Source organism: Cyclopterus lumpus, chromosome 18 (genome assembly GCF_009769545.1).
Source record: "Cyclopterus lumpus isolate fCycLum1 chromosome 18, fCycLum1.pri, whole genome shotgun sequence".
Lineage (NCBI taxonomy): Eukaryota > Metazoa > Chordata > Actinopteri > Perciformes > Cyclopteridae > Cyclopterus > Cyclopterus lumpus.
In genome coordinates this window covers 6,580,801-6,599,429 of record NC_046983.1, presented here as the reverse complement: position 1 = coordinate 6,599,429, position 18,629 = coordinate 6,580,801, and the positions used below count along the sequence as shown (strand labels likewise).

General features: G+C 45.1%; 1 protein-coding gene across 1 annotated transcript in view; it reads right to left on the bottom strand.

Annotated features, from left to right (window-relative positions):
• LOC117748135 (NACHT and WD repeat domain-containing protein 2) overlaps positions 1–17,465 on the bottom strand; it is a 37,577-nt gene extending 20,112 nt beyond the window's left edge. Inside the window, exons 1-3 of the mRNA XM_034557767.1 lie at positions 17,451–17,465; positions 16,282–16,450; positions 6,711–6,799 (exon numbers count right to left, since the gene is read on the bottom strand). Coding sequence (XP_034413658.1) covers positions 6,711–6,799; positions 16,282–16,450; positions 17,451–17,465 — 273 coding nt within the window. The remainder of the gene's footprint in view (positions 1–6,710; positions 6,800–16,281; positions 16,451–17,450) is intronic.
• Positions 17,466–18,629: the final 1,164 nt, after the last annotated feature.

The following is an 18,629-nucleotide window of genomic DNA, read 5'->3' as shown; positions in this document are numbered from 1 at the left end:
CCCTGTGTTGAAAATCAGCGGATGGTAGGGGGGATAAAATGAGATGAGCGCCCCCCCCCCGATTACGATCCGTTCCTACTGGGTTTCAGCCTGTGATTGGAAGGAGGCGCTGTAATTAAAAGCTAAATGAAAACATCTATTACCTGTGTGCACGCAAGCGGGGAGGATACACTGATTCAATTTGCCCCATCGCCCGCTGCGTTTCCTGGAGTATGGATGTATGGATGAAGGAGAGAAGGGGAGAAACGGTCGAGGACTGCGTAGGGACACATGAATTAAGTTAAACATTTGGACAGGGGGGGGCTTGCAGACAGGGGGGTTGCAGACGAAGCACCGTTAGATGAGGACACCTGTGGGACGGGCGTTGGCTGGAACTGCTTCACAGTTTCCACGTGTCCTTTTCCCCCCTCCTCCTCTCTTTCTCCTCCTTTGTCTTTGCTGCTCCTCTCTCTGATTATCTTCCCTCTCCCCCACTCTCTCTCTCTCTCCTCTCCCACTAAACTATATAACTATATGGGAGTGGGGGGCGGCGTTGCTTACGTAAGAAGCTTCTACTAAGAAGCTTTCTAATGCCCTTGGAAGGCATTTGCCCGTGGCGGGTCAAGTGCAGGAGAAACCTTTTTCATTTATTGAATGTTAGACTATTAAACTTTTGGGATTATGCCCAAGATGCCGAGGGGAAGAAAAGGGCATGAATTCAGGCGGGAGAACACCAACACCAACAGAAAGACTCCGGCAAAAAAAAAAACTACAGCAAAAATAGATGCCGTGCCAACATAAATATATGTTAAGCTTTCTACTAGAGGCATTTTATTTTTAATCAAGAACATGTAGTAAATCTCTAAGAATTTTTGATGAATACAGCTTTATAGTGTTGAAGGAAAGTGCGGGGTTTAGCAGCAAATCCATGGCCAAATATAACATTTCTGCATATGAAAACTGAGTTAAAAACAGGCACAGACGGATCACAGGGCGGGGTTTAAGCGGGGATCTGAGACTTTAATGTTAGATCTCTTATGTTCTACTTTGGCAATTTCAATAGTCTGCCTGCTTTTGATAAGAGGTAAAATATTTTTTTTTCACTTCATGAACCTAATAGAGTTGATTGAGGTTGCCAGTGATGAGTGCTGAGGGGAAATTTCACATGCACGCGCTCGAGAAAATCTGTCACGCTGTGACACACTGCGGTAATTACAGTGCGCCGTTTCGGGCCTTTCAGCTCAACCACAGCAAGTTAAGGTTAAGAGCCGGTCAAAGACACGAGGTAGCCCACAGTAATACGATCACGTGACTTGAGGTGGCTATAATGAGGCACCAGCGGAGGAGGGAACAGACCTTTTTAACAAAACTACTCAATGAAATGCATTTTTCATGGCAGAAGATGCCTAACGCTTCGGCTGACAATGCACTTTTTTTTTTTTACAGAAGCTCTAGAAAGCATTCTTAAAGGGGAACTATGCTCATTTGTAATGCTAATAATGTCTAGCATTTTATTTTATTTCTTTATACATTTTCTCTCCATCGCAATAGTTTAGCTTTCTGCGTGAGCAGGGAGCAAAAGGCTAAGCTAAACTCTTAGCAACATTGTCTCTCCGTCTGTGAAGCGCTTCGCCAATATTGTAGCACATCATAATTAAATCATAGTTTGTCCTCTCAAAAGGTCTGTTGGAGCCATACTCCTACGACGTTGGCCCCCCAACAACACAGCAAGATGCAATGTTCAATGTGTAATTATCTTGCCTCCAGTCTTTCCTTTGTTTTTTGCCTCCAGCTAACACTGTGATGTAATCATGACAATCGGCACCGAAAAGGTCCGTACGGACGCCTTTTCTGTTTTTAGGACTGAGAACACAACAGTAGAACAAAGCTCATTTGGGTATACGAAAAAAAAGCCAACACTGCGTGGGTCCACAAACTCCGTCCCATTCGTTGTCTATGGAGCAGCTCCAGATTTAGGTGGTGTTACCCTTACTGGTAGCTGAGATCTCCACGCCAGATGGAGGTGCTTGAGAGTTAAATGGGAGCAGACACGACACGGAAGCTCCACAAACCAATAACTACTAATTGAAAAAAACGTTTGCAACGCTCACTCCTTTTCAAGGAGACCCTCACATATGTCGGAAAGTTCAAGAAAAGACTTTAAATTCAATTGTTCCCGTTTTCTCTGCAGTTAATATTGATCAATCGGTCTTCATACTTTGATTGTGCTGTCAGAATACCCACCAGACTCTTCTTAAAATTCATGGGAGCCAGTGAGTAGAGTGTCAACACAGCTTCTATTACTTATTCTCATCTCACAGTTGCCCTGTAGCAACCATTGTGGAAAATTCTTCAGTCACCAAAAAACTGTTAATTGAAGACTGGCTATTGAAACTGAATATCCCGGTGCTTGAAGGGTTTTGCATCTGAACCATACACACCTTGCACACACTCCTTACAGCACATACTGTACTGGGGAACCAGTTCCTCTGAGTGCATTGGTTTCATTGATCCCATCGCCTGCAGAATATCATTGGGGTGAAATGCCGATGAGTTAACTGCAGACCAGTCAATGTGGCCACCGGCTAAAAGAAGGCAGAACTTCGCGAGTGTGGGTGAAAACGTGTAGGTGTTACTTGAAATAAATGAGAACTAATCCCGCATTTTACCATTACCCCTCTCTCACTATACTCACAATATTTTTAAATCTGTTTAACTATAAGAAGTCTCCATGTTCTGTCCATCAAATGTCACATAAATTTCCTCCGATTTTCTGAGAGATCCTGCTGACAACGGATAAACCGAACAGGGGTGAAAATATCATCATCACGGTGACAGTAATACGAATGAGTAGCTCTCCCGTGGGTTTTCCACAAGTACAGTGTAACTGAAGCCTTTGAGGCATTTCCTGTTTGGTTTTGGATTATCTTTGCCGCGGAGGCAGTTGGCATGTTGATGTGTTTTTGTAGACTGAATGGAGAAAAAAAAAAACAGTCTCGGAGGTGGAAAGTGAATGGAGATGATGGCCGACTGCCAAGGAGTGAAAGGAGCAGACTGGGAGAAGAATGAGAGGCAAATTGAGCAGGTAAACAAATGGAAGGGTATTGAATACGTCACGCTTTGGACGGTTTCTCCTGAGGTCTTACTGTACATCTTAGAAATATCAATCTGAAGACACAATACAAATATAAAGTTAGACTTGATGGTTCATTTGTGCTTTTAGTATGACTAAAAATAAATAAATACATTTTACTTTATATTTTCAGTATATATATATAAATATTAGCTATTATATTTTTAAGTGGGGGGCATATTCTAAGAGCATTGGGTCTATTTAAAAAAAAAAAAAACACATTGACAGACGTGTACCCGCTTTTTAAAAGTTCAAGAATTATGGGCTGCATGAAGAGGCTGTTTAGAAAAATGGTGGTGAAATGTCATCTCGCCCCTCATTTCGACTCCCATCTCGCTGCTTGTGCTGTGCAGATGTAAAAGACGTCGGAGTGACAGCCGTTGAACACAATCTCACAGCCGTGGCCGGGAAAACTTTTATTATAATTGTCTCTCTGGGCGTGACGGACAGAGAGTTTGGCAACCGTGGTCCGAGCACATTATTTACGGCGACCGCTTCCAGTAACTCCCGAGATTCAGTTTATCTCCTGCGAGTGGGCAGAGGTGATTGTGCTGTAACAAGATGATTGATGAAGAAGTGGAAGATGGGCTAAGATAATGGGAACTGGGATTTAAAAACTAGATGAGAAAGGGACAGTCCCTTGACTGTCCCTTTCTCAGTCTAGTTATTGTGCACAGCAATAATAACTAGACTGGGGATGGAGTCTATAAACCGGGTCGTCGAGTTGGGGATTGTTGGAACAGTGGAAAAGACTAACTGGATAGTTTTTGTTGGTGAGTTTTGCTGGAATGCAAAATAAATTTGAATTCAGAAGATCTACGGTTGTATTTGTCTGTAACAAAGTAACAAAGTAAAGAGTGCTTGTGGATATCTGCAATCAACGGTTGTTGGACTGACAGCATTCGGTTGCAAAATTTGAACATGTCGCCTCGATGTCATGTAAACGAGACCAAAAGTTAAAATTTAAAAAAACAGCAGGAGCCTTCAAAGCCACTGAATAAAGAAAAAAAATAAATGCATAGAACACAACGTAGTTATCATACATACACAGAGGGAAAAAATCAACCCAAACCTGGTTATAAACAAATCAATTAATATTCAAAGCAAGAGACCCAAACCAATCCAAAGAAAACCGGAGAATAAATCACATCCGATGCAAAATGTGGTCCAAAATAGAGAAGTCCAATTAGGGAGCAGCCATGGTCGACAGAGCAGTAATTCATTTCATAATCACAAAACTCGGTCTCACAAAAAAAACACAATTTCCTCTTAAAATGATTATAATGCAGCATACGTCTCACTATCGTCTCCATTCAGGTGTTACACCCCAGATGAGTGCCAATACAACATACCTCATTCAATTAAACATAATCTGGACCCCTTAGCTGGGTACAATTTCAGACTAATATTCTGAGACTGACTAAAGCGGTGACGACCCACTGAGCTCGGGTAAAATCCACCGATCGACGTCTTAGTGATAACTACGAGGTTGGAGCGTTTCCCCTGAATGAAGCCGTATTAGAGCAAGCGTCCACACACCAGCAGTGTTCTGGTGCTCTTACAGACGTGCTGAAACCTTGTCCGACCCGGATCATCATGTGTGTCTGTTTCGCTTATACTGTGTTATCATACACACATGTTAAAAAAGGGATTTCAGCTGATCCCAGCTGCTGTGCGCTGACTGAATGAGGACGCAGCCCTCGTTGCCCCTGGGCTGGATTTCCGGGCCCCTCTTCCTCCCCTTCCTTCCATCCCTCCATCCCCCTCCAACCTCTTAAGGGAGCGTTCTGGATGGAAACTGAGCCGAGTGATGAGGGACCGGGGAGAATTGTTTTTTTTATCCGCTCGGCATATGTGTGTCGCACATGCGTGTGTGTGAGACGAAGTGTGTGTGTGTGTGTGAAAGGGGAGGTGGAGAATCACAACGTACGTGAACGCCGCGTGGGATTTTGCGCGTAACGTGACTCGTGACACGTGTACTTGGACAAAATTAATATCGAGCCCAAGTAACTTGTGGTTTTAGACCGAGGTGCCAGCTCTCACTTTGCGTGGGTGGTGATGAGGAGTGAGGGGGGGGGGGGGGGGGGGGGGGTTCGGATAGAGGAAGACGAGGAGGAGGAGGAGGGAGAGTAAGTGAGTCATAATATAAACTCTCGCGCCCTCCGCATAATCATTTCAGCTCACGCTTCGTCACAGCGAGCTGAATCACCAGACAAGACACGTGGCCACAGATACCGGAGCCAAAAACGTCTCCAACTTGGCTCCTCTTGCATTATCTGGCACTCCCCCGCCACACGCAGACATTTGAGCGATTCGGCGTCGGTCGTGAGATCGTCCTGTCTGGTTACCGCGTCTTGGACCCTTTGACTTTATACATTTGGAGCGATTCGTTGAACGGCAAACGTCTCCTCCCATTCACCGACTGGCTGTTCTCCTCGCCAATCCATTTAGGAATAATAAAAGAGCGTTTGAATTGTATTCACACATCACGGATAAGCTTTTTAATAATTACACATCGAGAATTGCATGCGTAACATGACAAAGCAATTCCCGTTGCTGCTGCTATAGTGCATCCAACCCGTAAAGACGGGACTAATACAGTGAGCATTCAACTTGTGCGCAGCAAGCGAGAGAATATTTATGGGTTTCTTTATTTTTTTAACCTTCAGACATAAAAAACAACCCTCATCACACAGGACCCTTCACTGCTCCCTCTCATCTCATCCCAAGTCCTCCAATCAGGCCACTTTTATAAGAACCCTCGGTCTGCAGATTAATATATTCAAAAACTGACTCAGTCTGACAGCCATTAGGACCCAGTGTTCAAACTCATGTACATATTTGCACATTGCTATTTCCTGTACAACCAGTACTGTTTGTGTGTACAATTTGGGGGTTTTGCCATAGCAAAGACCCCTGAACTCTGTCAAGGCCTGGACAAGCGCTGTATGCGCCTATGTGGGAGGTGTTCTCAACACTATTGTATTAAGTCTCGTTACAACACCTTTTTGATTTGGTTTGTGCTCTGAGCTGTTTACGATCCAAAACGTTCTCGGCATGAAATGAGAATTATCCGCGGACGGCCCTGCTGACTACATCTTTGCAAAACAATTCAGGGGGGGTCACTGAAGTCTCCTCATCGCACGGAAATCTCCTCCGAAATCCGTCGAGGAACAATCTATTGCAGAAATCTTTCCCTGACTCGAGGGCTCCCCTGCATTTGTTAAACAAACAAACCTCCGTGTACAGTGTCGCTGATTTGCAATGCAAATGATCTCGATCAGTGGACACCACAGGGAGGGAATGCTGCAAATTCTCCGACAACAACAAAGGGAAGGCCCTCGCATCACGCCGCCTTATCCACTGCTAGATTTGTGCCAGCCTTTCGCTGATGGAAGCCTTATCTTCGCTGGCCTTCTGTCTCGCTTAAAGGGACAGAGATCTCTGCATGCTGCTTTGGGGCCCCTCCAGGCACACTGTGTACGCCACAGAGTAGATTCGGAGGCACTTAACAGCCAGTATTGGAAAACTAGGGAGAAAGAGAGAAAATAAATCGAAGGAAGAAACTCGGTGGAAAGAGGGGAAAGCAGTCAGTTACCTGGAATTCAATTCCATAGTTCTCCCTGCAGAAGTCTCGTAGTTTGGGGTAGACGTGCTCTTTCAGTGCGTTCCTCTCCGCCTCTGTGTCTGGAGACAAAAGGAATAGGACATGTTTAACGAACAAGCGCCAAAGAAACAAACACAACATAGAGACGAGAAGCCGAGCTCGTCTGACTCTCTCTTAAAAGGTGAAATTCATGGCAGCGGATGAGCCGGCGGCTCGCAGCTAACGGTGACAAACAGCGCGAACAACGGCAACGGTGCGACGCCGTCCATTGTGACGCCGTCCATTGTGATGCCGCTATCAGCGGTAAACACTGGGTGAGCGCAGTGCAGAGCGCTCACATGCACTAACATGCGCTCAAAGACATGCGTTGCTGGTTGTGGCGCAACGGACCATAAAACTGGCGGATCGGATCGTCACGGATCAGCACAAATACAATGATACAGATCCCTTTGTTGTTAGGTTGTAGCAGCTGCATACGGTTCTACAATTCAGATGATAAAAGATTGTGTTTTTATTGATTAAAGCAAATATTTTCATTCATAGGTTTAATGGCGAATTATAAGCTGCTTGGAGCTTGTGTAAGGACGTTTAACAGGTCATATTTCATTTCTAACATCTATTTTATGTCGCCGTGAAAACATCTTCTTCAAACAACTATGATTATTCAAATTTATTACAAAAACTACATTTTACGAGACAACATTTAAACACATTATGATAACGCTGTAGAGCCTGAACGCTTAATAATGTAACTGAATGGACGACTTTGTTCTCCTCGTGTCAATTGTTGGTTCAATTGAACATAATCGGAGATCGATGACTATAAAAGAAATGCGATGCCAATGTCACATATTTGACTGAATATTGGCGGATAACGATCGTCAGTAAAACTTTATCGCACACTGTGATGGTTATCGTTAAACTGATTGTTCACAAGCATGCCGAACCTCGAGGGTTCAGTATCATGGATCGACAACGGCTGGCACGACCATGTAAACAAAGTTTGGAATAAAACACATGGGAAAGAGTGATGTCATTCTCTGCTCAAGTAAACATTACTCCATAGATATTCTCATGTAGTAGTAAACAAATAATTATATTGTGAAAAATTGCAAAAAAATATCCTCAGACCAGATGTGATCTTTGTAGGTCTTTGAAAGCAGAAATAAATACTCCAGATTGACATTGTTACACATTCATTCAACAGGTATCTTAATTGGACAGCTGGGACAACAGGTGAATAAAGAGTCATTTTGTCAAATTTCTGCTTGATCGACAAATAAAACATTTCAACTTGCAACCCCTTTTTTTTTTTTACACCCATACAAAATACTAGAAGAGCTGCAGACTGCAGCAGTCCCGACACACACTGTTGAAGAATGTGGGATTATGCAGCATTACAAAGGCAGTGATCATATTGGACAGTCGCAGAGTGAGAGCCCACGGCTTCTTGTTGTGTCCCACTTTCTTTCCCCTGTCGTCTCTTTTTCACTGTCTTCTAAATGGTTACTGTAATGTATTTGGACAGGCCCAGTCTCTTCCTCCCCCTCTTTTTCTGAAGGGTGTGGACGGATAGTTAAAAACAGAACATGCCCGACAGAAAGAGAGAGAGAGAGAGAGAGAGAGAGAGAGAGAGAGAGGGAGAGAGAGAGCCCTGTGTGACCAAGGCGCTGCCTCGAACACACATGGTGGACGCCGCGCAAACGCTCCCCTCCGCCGCTAACCGCGTCATACGCAGCGTGAGCAGAAGAGACGACAAATTTTCGGTCTGACGCATCTTTGTCTCATCTATCTTTAGCGAGGCTTTTAGGCCCCCCCCCCCCGACCATATACATATCCGCCCACAGCCACCCGAGCGAAATGTCAAATCAAAAACTCAACGGCTGCAACGGTATGCAAACGGATTAAATGGCATCGGGGGAGCGCTCATCTAATTCCTTATGTCGGACAGGGGTGTAGGCGACATGGTGGTTTATGTTATTTTGATTAAACCTGCCCGCCAAGTGCAGAAAGGTAGTGCAATGCACGCTGCTGCTCCGTGTCTCCACCTGACAGACTAAACTGTGTTGTTGTTTGTGTTGTGCTGATAACGGCAAGACCCCCCCCCCCCCACACACACACACACACCCTTCTCTCTCTCTCTCTCTCTCTCTATTTTTTTTGTGGGATGATGATGAGTTATGGCAGCCTGACGTATGTGTGTGTGTCTGTTGTGTACGCACCCACATGCAAAGGAACAAAGACTGGAGGTTGCATTGGGCCTCTTTCTCGCTGTGTCCCTCCCTCCAATTTTCCAATCTGTTTATTTCAATAGTGCCGACCAATCTATCTCTCCTTTCCGATTCATCCTGTCAGCTCTTTGTTTTGTCTTTCACACTTCCTTTTCTTTTCTCTCCTCCGCCCTCCTCCTTTAGAGAACACACGGGCCGTAGATTTAAAGTGAAATGTTGGTTTGCGTCGCATCCTTCTCTCCTGTAAACTCAATACAATCCTTTTCATCCTCCGATCGTTGTTTAGTCTTTAGAAGGTGATTCAAGTGAAACCATTAGAATGACGTCTACATTCCAAACACATCCAGTTCCCAGTGCAATGAATCCTCAAATCCTCACATTTGAACAACTAAAAAAGTGTCTTTAAAAAAGACACATCTCAGCAGTGCTCATTACTACAGCAGCTATCGATAACAAAGCCAAACGGCTAAACCAAATGCTGACACCGCTTCAGCTGGTGCTTCATTCCCCTAGATAGCGGTCATCATCTCATCAACAAGGCTCTGACAAAGCAATCACTCTGCTCTCCTCGAGATACGGCACTCCAGAGGCACTCGGTATGCACGGCAGCTTAGAGATCTCTGATTAAAAGAGAGGGAGAAAGTCAACAAGACGAGTGTGTCGGCAAATAGGCCGACGCTGTAACACGGTGGTCATCCACATTGACATGGATGCTACAGTGTGTGTGATTGTGTGCCTGTGTATGTGTGTGTGTGTGTATCTTAAAGGGTTCATCAGATTCAGAGATATGCCACTCCAGAAACGGTGTCCCTGTTGGATGATGTGTTGGATAAACTGTTTTAACATTTAGCCTGTTAGCTAGACTGGATATTCAATACTGATAGCTGCAACATCCTTTTGCAAGATATTTGTAATCACAATTTGATGGTCTCTAGAGTATATTTTTCATGCATCAGGGATGTTATTAGTTCAGACCGGCTGGTTGTCAGCTGATCGACCAGGTCTCGTGTATCCAATTATATAGCCGGTCAAATCTACACACATGATGGTTTTGAAACGCATTGACTCGCATTTTATAGACAGTCGCAGCCTTAGCTCAAATTCAGCCCCGAACCTGCAGCACGTCATTCTCCCGCTCGCTCGTCTGGCCCCTGAATGCAGCATCTCGTCGCTGCATATTTCAGTTTATGCAGCGCTGTTGCTCCAAAACATGTCGCGTCGCGTCGCTCAGCGCGGCACACAAACTCTCTCGTGTGCAGAACTGAGGCTGAACCGCAATTACGCAAACGCAAAGTCAGTGAGCAAATCGATACCGAATGACCTGGAAGAAGCTGAAGGCAAATTGTTGCTGTGTAAATCAGCCATCCGTAAAGGCCAGATGTTCCTGCATTTCCTGAGCACAGGGAGACCCTCGTGTTGGATACCACTGAATCATGGTGAGGGAAATCCACCGGAGGAGGTTTTTGTGCCACCATCCACAGGAAGAAAAAAAAACCTTTACAGTAAATCATGGTGATGACTGGATGTAACGGTGATGGGGACTTCCCTGTTTCTCTGCCAGTAGCCGAAATTGTGTATGATTAAATAACCTTAGAGTGGTTGTTGGGAGAACCGGTGTTACTCTACCCAACACAAAGACGTACGATAGAAAGTTCTTTGGGTAACATCTGTGCTAGCAGCTGTTGCCTTGGGAACAGTCTTTATGCCAGGAACACACTACACGTTTTACAGCCCAATTATAGCCCCGTCATCATGACTGATTGTCAAGATCGCGGAGAGTCCGTAACCATGGACACCTCGAGTTATCTTGTAGATTTAAGATTAAAATCTCTTGCCTCCTGACATAATCTCAGACTAGTCAGATGGTTCAATCAGCCATGATTACATCCAACATGTCAGATTTGATATACATCAAATGTATTGATGATATCAGCACGTCATCGGTATCGACCGATAAGGGATTTAAAAAGAAATATCGCCATCGGCCAGAATTGAATATTTTCTTTTATATGTCTTCTATGTAAGGACGGGAACCGAAACCCGGTATTATAGATCCCCGGGCTAAATTATAAAGTTCGTAGTAGGCTATTGATATGCTACAACGTTAGCAGTTCATTAATCAGTATTAAAAAAATAATTCTGTAAGATATTATCACGCTACAGCATCTCCTCTGCTCTCTGTCGTGGCTGAGCTCCTCGACACACACACACACACACAAACACACACACAGCGGGTGTTCGATCCCCCGGGCTCTCTCCAGTCCCTGTCGACGTGTCCTTGGGGAAGACTCTTAGCCTACGGTGTGTGGATGTTGCTGTGAATGGGTCAGGTGGCACCTGTGTGCGTGGTAGCCGCGGCAAATCGCTACGACGACGAGCACAGCGCGCTGGCCTCGGCTCAAAGTTGGAACGGATGACACGGAGGGTTAAAGCGCTTTGAGTGGTGGTCGGAAGACTAGAAAGGCGTTACACAAGCTGATATTGACTGATGTCTTCTTCATTCTCTCTCAACTTCACTCAGTATTGTCCTTTATGCTTTTGACATTTTAGATGCGTTGCCAGTGAGTGTACATGGGAGGGGGGGGCTTTGCTGCTGTAAACATTTCTGTCGCTGTTTAGGACGCGTTACATCAAAAATTAATATGCCATATTTTACACAGTGAACGTGTACATTGTGAACATTGTGTTGCATGTCTGCATCTGCCGGTGGGCCATCAGGATGAAAGCAGAATGCTAATTCCTCTCCAGGTTAGTGGAAATAAATACGCGTGTACATCGGCATCGGACAAAATGGGTTTGGAAATATCAGCGTATTGGATATCGGCAAAAAAACCAATATGGTGCCTGTTCTATTTGGACAAGGCTTATACATATCAATTATAAATCTGCTGCATCTCTAGTCCCCATTTGGATCAGGGCTCAAGACATATATTTGGGGATGGACAAGTGAATCGTCTGTACCAATATTTTCAACAATCTCAGACAAACCATTGACCGACGACATGGTCTTATATATTTATTTTTTAAATACTAATTCAAGTGTCAAACATGCAGTAATAAAATCAAACGTGCGATATTGCTTTACGATCAATACCCACCCTGTTTCCAACAATTAATATAAGCAAATGTATAAGTGTTTAGTAGTAGGTGGTAAGCTTGTGAAGGTGTTTGCTTTTTGTAACATAAGGAGCTTTAATATAGTGTTTATCACATTTATTTATATACTACCTCACTAGGAACCTCGTAGACATATCATCACTTTTTATTTTCCAATCCTCAGTAATACTTTTTAATCTTGAAAAACTGTCAAGTTAACTAAGTTTTTTTCTGTCAGTGTCCTTGATATGGCGGGATGTCGAGGAGTGAGGAGAATTAGTAATATATTCCAAGGAAAAATAAACTGTGAGAGATGTGTTAAATATTCAGTTGTTACTGTTGTTATTTGTGAAATTCATCCACAAATCTGAGAATTTAATCTGGGAATTAGAGTTTGGAAGTCCATGAATCTGCACAATTAGAAGTAAAACATATCCGGATGGCACCTTCGATGGAGCAACATTTTCAACTTGGGCAAGACTTTAAAAGTAGTAAAAAATAGTGAGGGATTCCAAAAATGAATATATCCTCGTGGAAGACATTTAACGGAACATTTATTAGAAGTTACTGGAAAGATTTTGTTCATTTTCAATCTCAATGATCAGCATTAAGCCTCCAAACTCTCCCCAGAAGAGCCCCTGATGTGCACATAAAATCCCCATTAGTTATAAACCACTTGCAGACCACACTAGCTTTCTCAAGGTTAATTATGTTGGTTATAAATGGATAAGCACGGTGTAATTTTATTCAGGTTTATCCAGCGGGCTGCTTGCTACCATTGCAATCATTCCCTGGTGAGATCTTTTTTTTTTTACAGTATGTTCCATGAAATGGCCCAAACACCCAGGGAGTTGGACGAGTGTGTGAGGGCAACTGCTGAAATTGTCAAAATAATGTCCTGGGGGTGCGGAATTGTTCCTGAGCACTCTGAGAGGTCACTGAAAATGTCTCTCTCCCTTCAGGAGAAGAGGGGGGGGGGGGGGGGGGGGGGGGGGGGGGGGGGCAGCAGGACGACATAAGCTAACAAACGCGTCATGAACTTCTCATGCCGCAGAACTCGGCCCGGGCTCACCCAAAAAAATCTGCAACTCACCAGCGCCTGAAAAGCAATTTATTAAACAAAAGCCACCCTTGACACAGTATTTTCCACCCGTCCTCTCTCTCCCTCTGTCCGCCGTGCCAACCCCTCCCACTCTCTCCATTGTTCTCTTTCAACAGACTCGATTCAAAAAAGGGGATTATTACGGAGAGAGAGGGAGAGAGGTATTCTTAAAGTAAAAAAGACCATTGAATTATGGAAATCTGAGCCACAAACCTACAACACAAACTGAAAAAGATGAATAGAGTCAAAATGAAACGGTGGGAATAATTACGGGGTGATTTGTGATGTAATTAGTTGTATCCGTGGTGACATGCTTTCGCCTTGATGATGGCGCGTTGGACGGGCAGATGGATTTCATGCATCCCTAAGGCCTCGTGCTTTTATCAACTTTAAGCAGCTTAAGTGATAGCTAGCATACAAGTAGCGGCCTATTGCACACAACCGATGCCAGAGCCCCTGAGGTGACTGCAGCAAGGTAATGGAGTCCAAGATATGCTTATATGGATCTCTACGACTGAAAACACACACACACACAATATTGACAGAGGAGACAGGCTGCATAATGCACTGAGCGGTATACACAAACACAAAAAGAAATCGTGTTAAGCTTTTCTCTGGTTGGTTGCTGCTGCCTGGCTACTACAAGAGCAAATATCTGGGTTTTTAATTGACCGACTGTGACAACACACACACACACACACACACATGCACAGATTCACCTACCTGAGCCAAGAACTTGAGTGTTTCATGAACATTATGGTAGGAGGATGTAAATCCACTCAAATTAAATGTTTAGCTTACATTTTGTCAAACACTCTGGAATACGTATACACTCTACGTCGCTGCATTGTGGAGAGAGCCTCCTTATGTTTGGCATCTGCACGCGGTGCTGATAACTCAAACTACTCTCTTCTTTCAACTTCCTTCTCGGGAAGACGATGTGCTTTTTAAAAAAAGAAAAGATTGTTAAAATTGAGGTCCCCGTAAAGGGCAGATCAGGAGAGCATGAATTGAAAGATTTTTTTTTTTTCAATATTCATTTGTGTCTAGGAGCAACAGAGCTGGACACACACACACACACACACACCCACACGCACACACCGTGCCTAGCAATCCTTCCGCTCTGTGGGCTGCGGCTCACGATCTGATCTGCAGCGACAGTTCCGCCGTCTTCAATAATAACCACAATGATGGCGGAGAATAAATAGAAACAGGTTGTCCGACTAGAGTTCAGCTCAGAGCGGAAGGTTTGTTTTTCCCATGTTTGACCACTTTTGACAGCCACCACTCCCCGACACGGAGCAGCAGAATCGTCTCTTAACAAACACGGGACGTTCATCCAGGAGGCCGCTGTTCGTGTTCCGTGAGTCGTTGGTCAGTCACGTTCACATCGCCCCTGTTGAGTGTTTTCTTTTTGGGCCTAAACCTATATCTTCCTGAGAAGATGGACGTTTATTTCAAAAATGAAATGATTTGAAATGAAACTGCCATCTCTGCACTTCCAAAACTGACGCCAGAGGGGTCGTTAGAAAGTCACATCACAGCGTCGGCGTTGGACGAGTTCGGGAGTGAGAGTTGAAAGGGTGATGCTGAAGCAGAGAAGGGGCTCTCTTGTTACTGGGTACCATCAGAATGGGAACTGTATCCAATGGGGCCGTGTGATTGGCCGCTTGTCTGATTTGATCACATGCACACATGTACAGTAAGGTGAATGCCATTAAATAAGTGCATGGACAGCCCCCTCTAGTGAACATGGAGAAACGTGGTTTCGCAGCAGGACTGAGGGCAGACCCGGGTCACAGTTGTGAGTAACGGTATGTCTTCACGAGCACTTTGAAGGTATGCTTTGCAGCGCCCACAAACATTTCAGGAAAGCTTCTACCAACCATTTAAATGTGTTCAGTAACCGATTACAGCTAAAACTAGAATACTGCAATGGAGTGAAATCCCCTTAGAGCTAGATAGAACAAATAGATGCAAAGAATACCTTAATGCAAATGTGATTTCGACCAAAGCAAGGGGAGTCAGCAGTGGCCCTGTGCCATTGCTGAAGCAAAATATGGCCCTGGATACCAGCAACTCGCTTCACTGGAAACAGCACATTCAAATTGGCTCTTCTCACAGCTCCGGCTGAGGTGTGTGTCTTTCCGTTTGTGCCGACGGTGTGAAAACAACGACTTGGAATAGCCCCCTCGTCCTTTTTCCATCCACGCGTTGAATGGAGCGTTACATTTGTGCTGCGGCAGGGGGATGGTCTGAAAGAATGAGTCAGCTACAGGTGGATAAACAGTGCCAGACGTCTCGCCGTATACCAGCGCAACGAGCCGGGGTCAATTCAGTCTTTTTGGGTTCGCAGGTATTTGCTCGGTGAGGGCAAACAAATCGGTGATCTGTCGACAAAAGCGACCTCTCTTTTTAATTCTGGCATGCCCTCCTTCTCGCTCCCTTCCCCTCTCATAGCCTACTCTACTTCCCTTGCCTTGTTTACTCCAGTTTTACTGATCCTATTTTTACCCCCTTGCCCAGAGGGCATATTCAAATACAGAGCTGCAACTGAGAGTCTCACTCACGACCCAAATGTCTTGCACTTTTGCTCACACCGTGCACTCTACGTCGAGAGCAATACGTTGTTTCGTTGGGATATTGGAATAAATCATGTGGCAATAAAAAAAAAATTCGAGTTGTTTTATAAGGTTAAGTGGATCGTATGTTGCAGCTCAATGCCCATAGTAAATAGACGAGACCTTAATCTGAGGACCCTGGTTTTTCCATCAAAATGGACCTGAATCAATACTGGCTCACAAGATCACATGTTGAAAATGATTCATATCCTGATGCATTGACCTTCTACTTGCTTGAGTTATTATTATTTTTATTTGTTTGCCCTAATAGGTGATAGCTGCTATATTTGTTTTTGGATTATTTTTAAAAAATCTGTCAAAACAAGTGAGACTTGATGATCTGTGCTAACCGCTACTTAAAAATATTGAACATTGGGTAATCTTTTTTCCCCCATATTTCTAAAACGAGTCACACCAAAAACGGTGTCTTGTGGAGTGTGAGGGAAGAGTGTGTATGATGGGGAGATGGGATGAGAGAAGGGACACACACACATACACACACACTGACTTACCGTCGGGGTTGGCACAGATGAAGACCCGGACGCTGCGGCCGGTGGGGACGTGGTGCGGCAGGGCGTTGATGTTGCCGCTGATGGCCGCCTTGCGCAGCGCCGACTCCCGCGGGCAGGGCTGCCTGCTCCCCACTCCCGACGGCCACATGGGGGGCGACTTCCAGCGTGGCTGCACACACGCACACGCACACACACGCACAGAAGGGGCACGTTAGCGCAGCCACGGGCGCACATGTCCAGACGCGCGTGCTTCACGCGCACGATCCATCCACGTACACACACGGGGCGCGTTAATTATGGCATATAATAGCTTTATAATTTGCTGCCAACTTCGGACACATTTACTGACGTTGACTTCATTCCCGGATACGCACATGCGCCTCTGGGACTTTCAAAAACGCATTTCGTTATTCGGTCCCAAAAAAAAAGCTCCACCGGTCATTTTGTTTAATAGTGCACTTTGTAAGAAGTGTCAGTGGATTATCTTTTCTCTCACAAGAAATGTAAAAGCATTTTTTTGGATAATTTTCGGCTTGACAATACCGTGCCATATTTATAACGCCCATGACACACACAAGTAAGTTTGGGTGGCTATGCCTCTTCTCCAAAACACAGATTTGACATTGAACGTCACACGAGCGCATACAACACTATTACGCGCAGCCTACTACAGTCACGGTGCATGCGTAATTTGTATACACGTCCTTGGAAGCATTCATGGATTGTCATGCCACTGTGGGACAAACAGTACGAGACGACACACACACACACACACACACACACACACACACACACACACACACACTCACAACTCGGTTACACGAGCAAGGCAAGCATCAGTCGTATTCCCACCCCAGAAAAGATGCTTGTAAAGGCGGAATAACCGCAACGATTGGTTATTCCGCCAGGAGGAGATGTCAAGTCGCTGGTTTTACCGGAGTTGGTCTATCCTGAAATATGTGTTTCAAAGACCGGAAAACCTCGAAAAAAGACAACAAAAAGCTGGGGGAAAGTTGGGTAGTCCACTACAGAACACTACATTAAATCCTCTGAAAACAGACAACTAAAAAAATACCACAGAGGCACTGCATCCACAGAGAGAGGGAGAGAAAGGACTTGACTACTGGTGATGCTGGAGACGGGCACAACAACAGGACACTTCTTCTCACATTCATTCGCTTCATTTCTCGGCTTCCGAAAATATCCAAGCGCCGAGGACGGTAAAGGGAGGATAAAAACGCCCATTAGAGTTTCTGTGGCCGAGAGACGACGCCGGGAGACGGTGAAAGGGACGCCGTGGGTCGGAGTGCTCCCCTTGGCATCTTGCTGTCTCTACGAGCCCGACCGAGCTCTGGCAGAGGGGGGAGCGCGTGAAGGCGGACAAAATAAAAGCGCAACAGCCGGCTGGCCTTTTCAAAATAAAACAGCAGCTTCCAGCACACCGTTCGCTGCGCCCCTCACTATACGTGATACTGCCGCACTACGGCGACAACAACACACGCTTCTCGTTATTTTCCTTATTTCTAAACATAAATAAAACAAAAGACAGTGGTCATAGCTCCGTATGCTCACCTCGCTTTATATACCAGGAATTTTCCCTTTTACGTTGAAGGTCGACCATGTACTTCCGGTCGAGCTCTACCTCTTTCGGTGGGACTTGACGAAGGAGCTCCTGATGCTCCTCGTATCTTCCTCGCCGCCTCTCTCCTCTGTGGCGGACACACTGGTGCTCACCCGGTCCCCCGTTCAAATTAGCACCGGACCCGCGGAGTCAGCGTCGGTGCGGCGTCGTCAATAAATGACGTTGCAACCGTTACTGTACGGTACAAAGACCCCTCCCCCTCGGAAGAAGTTTAGCTAAGTTATCCACATGAAACTCTCAAACTAACATTACACAAACTATATTTGTTTCTCTCTCATGATAGCTTGAGCTGACTAAAAAAAGGAGACATTGTTATCTTCATGTTATTGTCTGTGCACAGCTCCGAGGCTAATTCCTGAGCGGCTCCATGCGAAGAGTTCACGGGAAGAGGGATTTTGCAGATGCGTTAGTTTCATCATGATGTTACCTGAGTGCCCTTTTGCCCGGAAGGGGAGGGGGGTAGAGAAGGTGTGTGTGTGTGTGTGTGTGTGTGTGTGTGTGTATGGGGGGGAGTTTGAATTAATTGCCCTATCGATAAATGTACCTCTGCTCTGCAGCCTCTGGTTATTCGCGCTGGAAGTTTAAGTGCATTGGATTTGTACTAAACGGAATTGATTACTGTGCTGTTCTTGAGGGGGAAACGCTGAACCATATATCCCCCCCCCCTCCACACACACACACACACACACGCAGACACACACGCACG